Here is a 14815-nt window from a genome sequence, read left to right as displayed (position 1 = left end):
CTAATCTTAGCTTATTATGTTTAGTTGTATGTATGCAGACAAAGTGCTTTTGCTGTTCCTAATATGTGGGTTGGCTCCTGCCTTGTGTCTGATCCTACCAGTAGTCTGTGTTCCTAATGACCCTGAATCAAGCAAAGCAGGGACAGATAATAGACAGACTGATTTAATCTATTGTTTGCACATGAAAAGCAATTTACATCTTATGATACAATCCAATATTATTATTAGATTCCTATCTATCTATCTATCTATCTTATAATAGTGCTAAACCGTGACTTTTGAAACCTGGGAACATAGAAAACATTATAACTATTTAAAACATTAGCAAAAGCAAAGTTATTATTTAGGAAATGTTTTTAGTACTAGGGTGTTGTACTGTGAATGTATGTATTATGAATGTAGTGAGAAGTCAAGCAAAATGACTCCTTTTATTGGCATCTAAAAAGATTACAATATAAAAGCTTTTGAGGCAACTCGGGCCCCTTCTTCAGGCAAGATGTAATGTTTTAAAATTTACATGTATATTTTGTGTAAGAGATAGTCCTACTAAAACCTCAGAATGGATTCATGAGCACTTTACTTATTTATCATAAGCAGCTGTGTGGGCTGATACCAATTACTTGTAAATGGCTGTTACGTTTATGTCATCAATAGGTTCATATAAATCTTCCCCCATTTACACCCAGTTTACGGCTATATAAGCAGATTGTGATTAATACGCACATAAGGTCTGCAAAAATGTCCCAAAGAAACAAAGAAATGATTCAAATGCTTAGAAGTTATTTTAGCTGAGGTGGAAAAAAATAAAAACATTATTTCTTCTTTTAGTGGCCGAACAACTAAATCAAAAGCTTAGAAAGAAGAAATGGATGGCACTAATTCAGTGGCATTCATCATACAAACTGTGCAAAAAGTCAGATGCAAATGATATGACTCGAAATCTGAGCAAAAAATATACAACTCGACATGTAGAAAATAAAATCGCAAAACACCTTTGGTCGATGACCTATTTACCTTTATTAATTAAAATACTTGTAAACTTAAAGTTGCAGATTGTCAACTATTTTTGCACAAGGTGTTATATACTGTATTTAATATCTTCCAATATTTTAAATTTTATTGGCATCTGTGCAGTACTGTGAATAGGAAAAAACACAGTATAAATTAAAATAGCAATTTGTACAGATGGAAAACGATATTTAGCTGCATTTGTAATTTCCACTCATATTACAAGCACGATAAATGTGTAAAATCTGTTCATAGCTACATATAAATCGGCACTACTAAAGTACTGATGAACAGCAGAATTTGCTTCTACAACACTTTACACACTTTTGTTCCGCTCACATTTCATGAATGAGGTGCTGTGACTTTAATAGCACTATCAAAGGCTTTCTATTGTTATCATATAAAACAAATCAATAGACCACACTTTATTGTCAATTCCAGTTTTAGTTAACTAAATTCTAAAGCCATTTTCAAAATATAATTTAAAATTTACATAGGTTATATACAATAAATACAAAAACACAGGATGTAGTAAGGATACTTACTGTATGTAGGATGTAATGAAAACAAGCCATAATTTAACCTGGTGGTTGACAGCATGAGAAATTGAGATTATGGACTTAAAAATTACAGACAATAAACTTTATAAATAGTTTGTGTGATGATAAATAGTCTATCTTTAACCTTTTGCTTTAAAATTTATTCCAAAGAAGAATAGAAAAAGTAATAAAAATTAACATTGAAAAGGCAACCCACTCATAAGGTTACATGCTATGATTAAATGGCTCAGGCATCACAAAAAACAACAGACTTTGCAACTATTTGCTTTACAAGACATCCAGAGAGTGATGAGCACAGCATGAGTATCCTTTAAACCTCACAGCCAGTTTCTAGTTGCTGATGCAGAGTGCTAAAGGAAAGCTATTAACACTCGGCCAATGATTCAATAAAAACCCTAAACAGGGACTTTTAGACTGTGTCCCATAACATATATCATTGCCAAGTAGAAGATGTACTTTTTAAATTTATAGACAAGATGAATTTCAGATTTCTTCTTCGAGCCAAAGCATGGAGTTTCTTCAAAGCCGTCTCCTTAATGGCTCTGTGTACTTTATGTGAAATACAATCTGTCCATAGTTCAAATTTAAAGCATATTACAATAACTGCTGTCATGAAATTCAGAGGAGATAAGACAATTCTGAATGAGCTTTACTGAAGCATTGGGTAAGTCCAATAAACAAGGTCAGCTTTACAAAAGCAATTGTACAATCATCAAAAAAGTGGCCTCCACTGGTTTGTTTTTCTTTTTCCTTCTGCATTAATTTGGTTACGGGGATGAGATTATTAATGGAGACTCATTAAACCCTTCGCTGGTTTCGTATTTTGTTCTGATATAGTACCATCTTTGTGTTCAATCAAAACAACAATGGAAAACTGGAAACAAAATGTAATTATCATACAGGCTGATAAAGTCTAAAAGTAGGCCACATAACGAGTGGCGCCTCTGCTCCATATGCACTTAGACAGTCAGCTCAAATGGCTCCCTAGGAAACTGGCTTTTAAATGTAAAAACATTTGTTGGGCTGAAGTACTGGCCACATACAGCTAGAGGCAGTGTCCTATTGTGGCATCAGGCCCATGACCACATGAGGACACCGAAAAATGGGCCACGTACAACAGACTAGAGAGCTTGGAAAAAAAGAAAAATAAACTCTTGGATGCATGGGCTGGTGAGTGAAACATTTAAGAATAGAAAATTAAATCTTTCATACCAACAACAGGCTGTGCATAGTTATGTTGCCTCAACATCTCTAAGGACCAAAACGGAAATCCTGGTCTAGTCAATGTCTTTTAATATGTGTATTCTACCCTTATTTGTGTTGCTTGTCTTGGGGTTATTTCTTGCCCCAGACTGACTGGCAGTACTAAACTGACACAGTATGCATGCCTGACTGGCATCCTATAGATTTGATTTATACCTTGAGTCCAATGGTTTTAATACAGACTCTTGAATTTTTTGCATCTCAAATGCAGAAAGTAAGTTTGGAAGATGGATGGATGGACAATAAAATCCTAAGTTTGAAATCTCTTTCGCTGCATTCAAGGCAGGGACATTTAAAGTGATGCTTTATAATAACTGCTAGTGTAGGGATGTCCTTTCATTCCATTTTTTCCAACTAAGTAAATGTTTTGCAAACAGCTTTTACACCTTTGTCAGAAGATTAGGTAAGATAACCTGAGATACTGACTTAGAGATTTAGTATGTATTTGTGATTTAAGTTGAATTTTCTAATTTGTCTTTCTAATTTTCAAATGTCTTTCGAGGACCTCACTATTGTCCTCATTCTGATGTTAACACTGATCGTTTTATATCAATGCATTTAATGGTAATTAGCAAAATTAGCAGACCTGTTCAATTTCAAGTCACCAATCAACCTAACCTTTACATTTTTGCATTTGACAGCGGATTGATGATTGTGCCAGAACTTTCCATACCTTGAAAGCATTTCTACAGCTCCGGTTCAGCCAGGCAGCACACTATTAGCTGTCAGAAAAAGGGATGAGCTGGATATGTGAACCTGTACTGGAAAGTCATCATGAAGTTGTGTAATTTGTCATGCTCTGTGATTTCTAGCCATGATCAGTGACTGCAGTCATCAGGTTTGGCACCCTTTCCATCCACAAGTCGTGAAATGTACCACTGGCTCAACCACACTAAATAAGGCCATTTACGCATCGTAACACTGCTTGTTTTTGTGCCTTGATGACATTGTTCTCACTGATAATAATGATGCTAACAATTCAATCTAAAAATGACTTTCTGTTTTATAATCATACTGCTTGTGACCATGGTACACATGAGAAAGTAGTAACTAGGGTTCAATTCCAGAAGGCAGACACGTTACTATGGACGGTACGGAAGAATCTAATCTTAGTTAAAGTAGCATGGAGTCAATGATCACACACCTCATTGACTTTAAATCTGGGGCAGAGTGACAGGCTTGGTAGGGGTCTGTATACTAGTGATTGATGTATTGAGATAATTCTCTTTTTAACTGCCCAGCCTATCGAGCTTTAACTCAGACAGTTAAACTGCTTACATGCTGTCCATGGTGAGGCTAAAAGCACAAAGGCTAGTTTTGATCCCAGGCTGGTGAGGGTAATGGGAGTGAGGGCGTCAAGTACTAATGGAGAACACAATGTCACTTACAGTATTTACATGCAGAAATGTAAAAATCTAGCATACCGTATTTTTAGAATTTACGGTATTTGTCTATCTTTACATCTACTCACAAACTATTTAATTTCCCCATGGGATTAATAAAGTTAATCTAATCTAATTTCTGAAATCACTTCAAGAAAACCAGCCAAGAATTCAAATTTGTAGTGCCTAGAGCAATGAGTGCCATATTAACCAATGAAACACAAGGAAAGACTCACTATCAACTTCAATATAATTAATGAAAGTAATGTCTCAGAAAGAAGATAAGGGGTTGGGGAAGGGGTGGTGAGGGGGCTAAGGGGGTGGGGGGTAGGGGGCTGTAGAAACAATCTCTCACTATATGAGTAGCTGCAAGCATTCAATAGCATCATTCATCCTGCCATGCTTTGAGTGAATCAAGATGAGTCATGCATACTTACAGATTGTACAGCATGTCAGCCATGTTGCTGCGATAGTATAAGGCGTTTCTATAGGCCTTTTCAGCCTCTGCCATCTTGCCCTGGCTCTTGAGGACATTCCCAAGGTTACCCCATGCTGACGAAGAGACAGAAAGCATTATTTAGCAAAGCTCTGAAGGGTGAAGCTAATAACAGTGATACTCCAAGTTGGCTGTCTTTACAAAACAACCCTTTTTACAACTGTATCTCAAGTATTAAAAAATAGAAACTGGTAGTGAAAAGCTGCAAAGCCCAAGGACGCTTAAAAGTAAAACAATAATAATTTATAGCAGAGCTTCTGAGTCGCTATTATGGTGAAATGCTGTGGGCAAAGCAGCATATGACAAAATAAGCAACAGCTATACCACAGACTCTTACCTGGGTGTCATTACCACCTGTTATCTTTTTATTTAATGTTTACAATATGAAATCTCAGTATTTAGTAAAGCATCTCATAAATGATCTGCAAATGAAAAATAAGGACAGTAGTCTTCACTCATAGCTATTCCTCACACACAAACATAAAGAGAAAAGGATACCACAGTTCAGTGGCTACATACAGAAAGCATAAGGCCTTCTTGTGCATTTCGTTTTCAGAAGTTGCCTTTGCAATCTAGGGAACTATGTGCTGCAGATTGCACGTCATCTTGTGGCCCCCACTTGTCACTCAAAACTTAAATCACATAAACCAACACAGCTTAGCTGGGGTCTTCTGGGACCGGTATAAAGACATTGGCTTTCAAGCCCTGCTGGCTGTTGGATAGCTGCTTATAAAACATTATTCAAGGTAGCCAAACCCAGACCGTCAAGACCCATTCCAGCTTCAGTAGAATTTAATTAAATCAGTTCTGAAATTCTCTCATCCTGCATGACTGGCCAAGTGAAATCGTTCACTTCAAATTGCACTATAAATTGATGCTTCTTTTCGCAATTATTCTAGGCTTGCTCAGTAATGCCTAGAGTTTTTCTCAATTTGTTGCTTTTCATACAACTGAAAATTACTTTGAAGGGATTGGGAGTGGTCACTGGGTACCCATACATAACTTGTGCTAACAATGCCCCAGTGAACAGACAGAAGAACAGTATAACATAACATAACATTTTGCATTGGGCCTCATGTCCTAGTGGTGGTCTTTGTGGAATTTCATGTTCTGCTTGTGTCCGTTCTGTTTTTCCTCCTCAAAAACATGAGGATTAGATTAAGTGGGGATTCTAAATTGACCCTGTGTGAAAGTGAGCGTGGGTGTTGTGTGTGTGTGTGTGAGTGGGCTGTGTAATAGGCTAGCATCTCATTCAGGGTTGGTCTTTTTCTTCAAGCCGATGCTGCCATGACAGGTTCCAGCACCCGGTGACCATGAACAAGATTAAACTGTGTAAACCGTCAAATCATGACAAGCACATATGAGTGTTATTGCATTGCACATTTTGTGCAAGTTCTCTGAGAGTGTTCTTTGAAAACACTAGTACAAAAATGAAATAAATTGAATGTTATATCTCCTATAGAGAACAAAGCCCATCTGTAATCTTGGAAGATTAAAGCTGTAATGGTTGAATGGTGCTTTAATGTATGTTAATTTTCTGGAATTGTGTAGTGTATACTCTTGATTGAATTGCGTTTTGCTTAATGTGATTTTAATAGTGTTTTAATTTTAATCCATATCGTTATAGAATTTTAAAAGCTTTAATGGTATGGATTTCAGTCCAATCTATAGCATTTAAACTACCATGAAAATGTAAAAACTAAGAAGAAAAATATAATCTAATATAATATTCTGTAACCTGCTTAATTTAATTTAGTATCCTTGGTAGGGCAAAACTAAACTCATGGGGCCAGTTTGGAATTGACACTCAAGCTAATACACAGTTCTTTGAAATGTGGGAGGAAAACCAAGAGTATCAGGAAAAAAATAAATGGTGACACAGAGAGAATGTGCACACTATACCAGATGTGGCATTGTGTGTGTGTGTGTGAAGCAGCAGCACTAACCGTTACAAGCTGATTCAAAAACTGGAAGGATTTTCTTTACTTAAAATGGTGGTTCTGCAACAGAGACAGAATACTGTATAAGAAGAGATACAAGTCATTCTGCTTATGAAACATAACATAGGAGATGTGATTGGGGGAAGCCCCTGAAGTTTTGCTAGAAATAGATAGATAGATAGATAGATAGATAGATAGATAGATAGATAGATAGATAGATAGATAGATAGATAGATAGATAGATAGATAGATAGATAGATAGATAGATAGATAGATACTTTATTAATCCCAATGGGAAATTCACATTCTCCAGCAGCAGCATAATGATACAATATCCATCCATCCATCCATTTTCCAACCCGCTGAATCCGAACACAGGGTCACGGGGGTCTGCTGGAGCCTAGCCCAGCCAACACAGGGCACAAGGCAGGGAACCAATCCTGGGCAGGGTGCCAACCCACCGCAGAATGATACAATAAATAATATTAAATTAAAGAATGATAATAATGCAGGTGAAAAACAGACAATAACTTTGTATAATGTTAAATGTTAATGTTTACACAGAGTCGCATAGTTTGGGGGAGGAACGATCTCCTCAATCTGTCAGTGGAGCAGGACAGAGAAATGTGAAGAAGGTAGGGAGTCTGAACATTTAAGCCTAGCCACTTGGTTTGTGGTGTTGTGTAAAGTCAGAGACTGCCTTCCTGGGGTATACATGGGCTGTGTATGTATGTGTATAGAAGAACGAAAGAAAGAAAGAAAGAAAGAAAGAAAGAAAGAAAGAAAGAAAGAAAGAAAGAAAGAAAGAAAGAAAGAAAGAAAGAAAGAAAGTTTAAATTTGTCATCCTGGGCAACTTCATCACATCAGTCAAATAAATTACGCAGACATGATCTTTTTTTTTTCCTTACTTTTTTATGTTTCCAGTCACTTAAAGTTTTCTTAAATGGCATAAATTGTGAACGTAAAATGATATTAGTGAAGATGAAGTTTCCAGGAGATGATTACAGCCTGTAGACTATGCACCACAAAATGCAGAAGGAATGTTTAACTACTGTAGGTCAGCTTCAGAAATTATACGACCTTCCAAGATGAGGGCAAGATAAGAACAAATGATATAAACAGATGGGAAAATGATTACACAGAGCTTAAGGTAAAAAGCCTTTAGCAGGAGGACAGAATTTCATGCAATTTCTTTTCTTTTTTTTTTGGTGATGCCCTAGTCCTGAGTTTTTTTTTTCTTTTTTAAGAAATTATAGTTTGTGATTTTAATGTTGCCTGGCAGATTCCTTTTTTCAATTTGAAGATTTGTTTTCAGACTTCAGTGCTTTTACAAATACTTCTCTTATAAACATACTTAAAAACTAGATTTTAAAAATGAGAACCTTATTCTAGTTAAACAAATACATTAGCAGTCACAAAAACAAAGACAATAGCAGTTATTTGCAGTACATAACCAACAAGTTTAAAAAAATGCATTGTATTAAATATGATTACATCCATTATAAAACATTTATATCATTTTGATGTGAACAACAAAACAAACTTGAAACTGGTGTGCAGTGATGCAGTGGTTAGTGTGAGCCTGTCATGATCACAGGCTCTAGTGTAAATACATAAATAAGTACATATCTTAGCAATTTAAACATCACATAGCTCACAAATGTTGACCGTCACCTTGCACAACACTGACCCTCAGACCACACTTTAACATCATTGCTCTGTTTCCACAAATGATGGCTGGATCCCACCCTGAAAACTTTTTCACCTTAACAATTTTAGCAGCAATTTTACACATCTACAATCTTTCTGAAATATACTGATCATCTTAATCAGAATGACAATGTAAGTGTTAAAAATGCAAAAGAAATCAAATGAAACCTAATATACTTCTATTTCCTGAAGACCCATAGTCCTCATTCTGGTTTTTGGGCAGCGGTATTAGATGCAAGGCAGGAACCTGAACTGGACAAGGGGACCAGTTCATAACAAGGCATGTTCATTCTCTACTAACTTAGACTCATCAATCAATCAAACTGACATGTTTTTAAGTTATCAAAGGAAAACAAGGTTATCCCAAGAAAATTCTATACAGACATAGCCAGAACGGGGAGATTCTAGACAGACAATGACCTGGCTTTGAATCCAGTTTCCTGGTGCTGTAAGTGAGCAGTTCTAACCACTGCGCCACCGGGTCATCCTGCTTTTCTATTTTTGTAGTCATATTTCTAAAATTAAGTCTGTGACACCTGGCAGCTGGTGGTGATGTGGACAGCAGGAATTACACCTGGGTGGATGTCAGCCTTTCAGGCAGCACAATTTTGAGTTTGAGCATCAAGGGAGGCACAAAGAAGGGAGACAGATCTTTTGGGGGAGAACAGCACTGGCAGTGTTATTAAACACAAGAGACATTAGAACATTAGAAGCAGGGTGGGAGAAAGATACAGATGCCCCATTATTTAGCTATTTTTGGCATCTCTGAGACCATGTCAGTGGGAAGGAAAACAATATGTAGATTGATGGGCATTAACAGTGACAGCAGAACATGAAGGTACTTCAGCTGAAACAGCATCCATCCTAGTGCCCCAATACAATATTAAATGTAACAATTACCTTACACATAAAATCTGTAAAGTGAATATGTTACAATGATCATGTTATTAGAATCTGACCAGTATATCCATGCAGATTTATTATGAAAAGTAAGACCTGTCATGGACTGCTGCCCCACTGTGGGATGATTCCTGCATTGTGATTAACGCTGTCAATTTAGGCTGCAGCCCCTGTGATCCTGAACTGCATAAATGGGTATGAAAAAAGAATAGAATAGAAACATGTTAAGTTAGTTTTACTTTTTGATTCATTCCTGCAGTTCACATTGTTCTGGAAAGCAGTAACATTTGTGCAGTAAATCTATGTAAAATTTAGGATTAAATAAAACGGTCAGATCACAATCTGGATAATAAATTCAAAATTTTCCCAATTGCAATAAATGAATGAAAAACAAAACATATTTGTGTGGAGTACAACACAACAACAATGATGCCTTAAATTAGAATATATTTACCTTTTGCTGGGTTCACATTTATCCCTGACTTGTATAACATTTCCTCATCCTGCCAGTCTTGGTTCCTTAAAATTGTCTTCATTCCATATAAAATAATCAAAGTGGCAGTGCAATACAAAAGAAAGCTCTTCATGACCTTCCTCCTGAACTTAATATACAGGGATCTCATGGCCACTGTCACCAGTAAACAGAAGCCCATGCTGGGAATATAAAGTACACGTTCTGCTATAACAAAACCTACATAAAAAAACAGATTAGTGGCAGGGAGGAAGGGCACCACCAGCAGTCCTAAGGAGAAGGCTACAACATTTTCTGTAGCAGGCAGGGAAGTCCTTGTAATGAAATGATTATGTATTCCATTCTCGGTTTTTAGAGAGTGAGACTCGTGGCTTTGGTGTCCTATATCTGGTATGTGGCTGTCACCATTAGAGTTGTGCTTCCCATTCATGGCGTGGGCTTTTCCATTTGCCTCTTTATTTTTTGGGGGGTTTCTAAGGCTAAACCAGGCTGAGGCTAGTAATCCAACATAGAGTGCCACAGTGTGAAGGTTCCTCCAATCGCCTAAGGTCCTTACTAGAGGCACAGCATCCATAGACCAGTCAAAGCTCAAAGTGTTCGGGCAGAGGAGCAACCACACATTGAGTGCTGGCAAGTAAAAGAAAGTCAGAGTTCTTGTTATGGCGTTGTCTGAATCAGCAGCTGGGTTATCCGAGTTCGAAAAGTTTGGAGGTTTGTTACCCATCCAGTACAAACGAACAGTTAATAAGGCAGCTCCACAAGTAGCCAGAGAACTCACACTTGACAGAAGAGAGGTATTCTTTTTCTGCAACAAAAGAAGAAAAGAAATTGGAAGTAAGCTTCAGTATTTAATTTCACAAAATTCTTCACACACAGATTAGAAGAATTACTTAAAATGGGCTCTGCAGATTACTTTAGTTGAGCAAAAAACATTCAACATTTTGACCATTTTACATACAACATTTCAAACAAAGGAATTTACAGACAGACTTTATCAACATAGATAATATATCGCAAAACAGTTCCATAACAAAATATGTAATAGATGTGTTTATATGACTGAAAATAAGAAAATATACATCTTTATTCCACTCCATCTGTGAAGAGCACTTCTCAGAGTGTTTTTGTTATCTATTTGTGATTTAGATAATCAGCTATCCAATAGATAGATAGATAGATAGATAGATAGATAGATAGATAGATAGATAGATAGATAGATAGATAGATAGATAGATAGATAGAGTATTTATAAAGCTGAGTTAGAGATGTGGATCTAAAAAAGAAAGGGAAAGCACACTGGAACAGTAGCACTGCTTTGACGTTGGGTGCCGCCAGTTTGCAAAACCGAGCGGAGAACTTGCGTACGCCAAGCATTTAGCTACCGTGAAAATGTGTGTGGCCTTATGCAAAGTTTAGGGGGCTTACGCAATATTTTTGTGCGTACGCACTGTTTATACATGAGGCCCCAGATCTTGATGTAGTGGAGCAAAATTTTTTCAGCCTGAAGTCCTTCCTGACTCAAGCCTCCTTTAAAACATCCTTCAAAAAACACAGATTAGATAGATAGATAGATAGATAGATAGATAGATAGATAGATAGATAGATAGATAGATAGATAGATAGATAGATAGATAGATAGATAGATAGATAGATAGATAGATCTTTATTGATCCTCAAGAAGAAAATCACTTGCTCAAGTAACAACATAGATTACAATGTGCACGTAAAAATAGATAAATAGTACAAAATAGTAAAAACAACATGCAAATGAATACACAAATGCAAGAACCAGTACTGTACATACAATCTACCCAGTATACATTGAATGTTATCTCTAAGGAAATACTGACTCACAGCCTTATGGGGTCTATTATAACTAGCTATATTGAAGATCAATATGAAGTGAAGGTACAGCAAAGCACAGCATACAACAGAACACTAGCAACTGTGGATAAATACAACACCCACAGAAGCTTGTCAAACACGTTAAAGGACCTGAACCTCTACTGATAGAATAGTCTGCTTTGGTATTTTTTGTGTAGCAGGTCTGTGCTGTTCACTTAAGCCAGTCTATAGTTCACATGGACCAAAATTACTTCATGATGGTGATGCCACAAGCCTAATTATATAACATCATTACATTACATTAGAACAATCGAGACAAGAACAGGCCGTTCAGCCCAACAAGCTTGTCAGTCCTATCCAGTTAACTCTTCTAAAAAACATCAAGTAGAGTTCTGAAAGTCCCTAAAGTCTTACTGTCTACCATGCTACTTGGTAGCTTATTCCAAGTCTCTATGGCTTTCTGTGTAAAGAAAAAATTTCCTAATGTTTGTACAAAATTTACCTTTAACAAGTTTCCAGCTGTGTTCTTGATGAACTCATTTTAAAATAACAGTCTTGATCCACTGTACTATTTCTCTTCATAATTGTAAACACTTCAGTCATTTCACCTCTTGATCTTCCTTTGCTTAATAACAAGTTCCTTGTCTTAAAACTGTTCAATTGCAAACGGTATTCTTTCTGCTATTTGACAAAGTCCTTAATCTTTAGATATAAAGACTTAACTGTAATCACTTTTTATTCATATCACATGCACTGATTTTAGTCAAGCTCGAGAAGAGTAACACAGAAATTATTATGAAAAGGTGAATTTCCCTCTTCATTTTCAAAAGAATATAAACAATTAAAGACCTTGAGGAAAAACTAATCATGGCACACCTCAAGTTTCGGTAGCTGTACCCACTTAAGACTGTGAGGCATTCAGAAATTAGCAGACTGCAACTGATATAAAATTAACAAAAAATCACTCCCACTTGATGAAAATCTGAAGTGGGAAATTGGACAAAATGTAACAAATATTCTTAAACCCTCTTAATTCAAGTCAGTGGTTCAGGGCACTGGATCCCATATTGGATACAAGGCAGCCAACTAAGTCCTGGATGGGGTACCAGTGCAACACAGACTGCCAGAGTCACACAGTCAATTTTAGACCTGACAATGAATCCTAACACATCTTTGGGGACAAAGAAGGAAAACTGCAGTACCCGGTGAAAAACCAGTAGAGACATGGAGAGAACAAAACAGACCATGACTAGGTATGGGATTTAAAATCAGGATGCTGAATCTATAAGGCAGCAGTGCTAACTACTGCAACAACATGATACCCCTCTAATTATGTGCTTATATATTTTTTATGATTATGCTTGCCATGAATGCTGTACTAATCTGAGTAAAGGATTGACCTGTCTGTGCTTTCATTACTTCAATACTTAAATGACAGTACAAACTACAGGCTGAGTTGCTTTGTTAGGGTGTTTATCAGGAAAGCCACTCTAAAAAAATTACGACTGTTGCTTGTGTCTTTAAAAATGTCAATATACAAAATTAAATATTTGAAATATATAAAATTGGAAGGTAATTTTGGTTACCAGTATTACATGCAATTTATTTCACTTTACAGTGTTTGGTGTTACACATTTCCAAACCAAATATTGTCCAGACATAAACTCAGGACAAAGACAAAAAAAGAAAACAGCATAGCAGTGTGTTCAGGATACGGAGATGATAATATGCAGCCGCCAGTTCGTCGAGGCAGCATCATCTGTAATCTGACTTCCCTAGAAGAGTCGCCATTCAGTGTCCATTCAAGCTGAGCCAGAATCCACTAGAAAAGGAACTAAGTCTTCCAATCATAACATTCTGCTGACCACTTAGCCTACATGATAAGGGGTTCAAAAAAGTGTCATTTTTCTTCAGGCACAGAGCTTTTCTTAAGAAAACAATAAAAAAAGGTGGTACAAATGATTAAGAAACATTTTTCTAAAGATCCAAATAAGCACTTCCAAGAAAGAGTTCACAGAATTTACTTGAAATGTTGCTATGAGTGCTTTATTACTTTAAAAAATCTGTGCAAGTTTCTTATAATTGTACCTAATTTATATCAAAGCCCTAATGACACTGAACTGGTTAATAAATAAATACCTGGGAGTGCAACTTGATGATAAATTAGACTGGACTGCCAATACTGATGCTTTGTGTAAGAAAGGACAGAGCCGGTTATACTTTCTTAGAAGGCTGGCGTCCTTCAACATCTGCAATAAGATGCTGCAGATGTTCTATCAGACGGTTGTGGCGAGCGCCCTCTTCTACACGGTGGTGTGCTGGTGAGGCAGCATTAAGAAGAAAGACGCCTCACGCCTGGACAAACTGGTGAGGAAGGCAGGCTCTATTGTTGGCATGAAGCTGGACAGTTTGACATCTATGGCAGAGCGACGGGCGCTCAGCAGGCTCCTATCAATTATGGAAAATCCACTGCATCCACTAAACAGCGTCATCTCCAGATAGAGGAGCAGCTTCAGCAACAGACTGCTGTCACTGTCCTGCTCCACTGATAGACTGAGGAGATCGTTCCTCCCCTAAACTATGCGACTCTTCAATTCCACCCGGGGGTGTAAACATTAACATTATACAAAGTTATTGTCTGTTTTTACCTGCATTATTATCAATCTTTAATATTGTTTTTTGTATCAGTAAGGTGCTGCTGGAGTATGTGAATTTCCCCTTGGGATTAATAAAGTATCTATCTATCTATCTATCTATCTATCTATCTATCTATCTATCTATCTATCTATCTATCTATCTATCTATCTATCTATCTATCTATCTATCTATCTATCTATCTATCTATCTATCTATCTATCTATCTATCTATCTATCTATCTATCTATCTATCTATCTATCTATCTATCTATCTATCTATCTATCTATCTATCTGGTTAAACTGGTTGGCAAATGAATGGATGGATTATTTCAAGACATGTTTTTACCATTTGGAAATAGGAGTTAAAATGAATTCCTCAGATTTGAGAATTTTCCAACAATTCATCATTTCTCATAAATGCATCTATATATTTTCTGACTGGCTTTTACTACTACACAAGTCTGGAGAGTCACAGCCTACCCCAGCAGCTCCAGGAAAGAATCCAGTGGGGGCCAGCAATTGATCACAGACCTCACTCTCACCCTCTCATTCACACAGGACCAGTTTAAAGCTGACATTAATCTGCATGTGTTTCGATTG

At 36.8% G+C, this 14815-nt stretch overlaps 1 protein-coding gene across 1 annotated transcript in view; it reads right to left on the bottom strand.

Annotated features, from left to right (window-relative positions):
- The window catches only part of tmtc2a (transmembrane O-mannosyltransferase targeting cadherins 2a), a 518416-nt gene that overhangs the window by 122867 nt on the left and 380734 nt on the right, over positions 1-14815 (bottom strand). The window contains exons 3-4 of the mRNA XM_028817226.2: positions 9715-10537; positions 4651-4765 (exon numbers count right to left, since the gene is read on the bottom strand). Coding sequence (XP_028673059.1) covers positions 4651-4765; positions 9715-10537 — 938 coding nt within the window. The remainder of the gene's footprint in view (positions 1-4650; positions 4766-9714; positions 10538-14815) is intronic.

This window comes from Erpetoichthys calabaricus, chromosome 1 (assembly GCF_900747795.2).
Source record: "Erpetoichthys calabaricus chromosome 1, fErpCal1.3, whole genome shotgun sequence".
Lineage (NCBI taxonomy): Eukaryota > Metazoa > Chordata > Cladistia > Polypteriformes > Polypteridae > Erpetoichthys > Erpetoichthys calabaricus.
The sequence above is the reverse complement of the archived record's forward strand: the minus strand, read 5'-3'. Positions and strand labels throughout refer to the sequence as shown.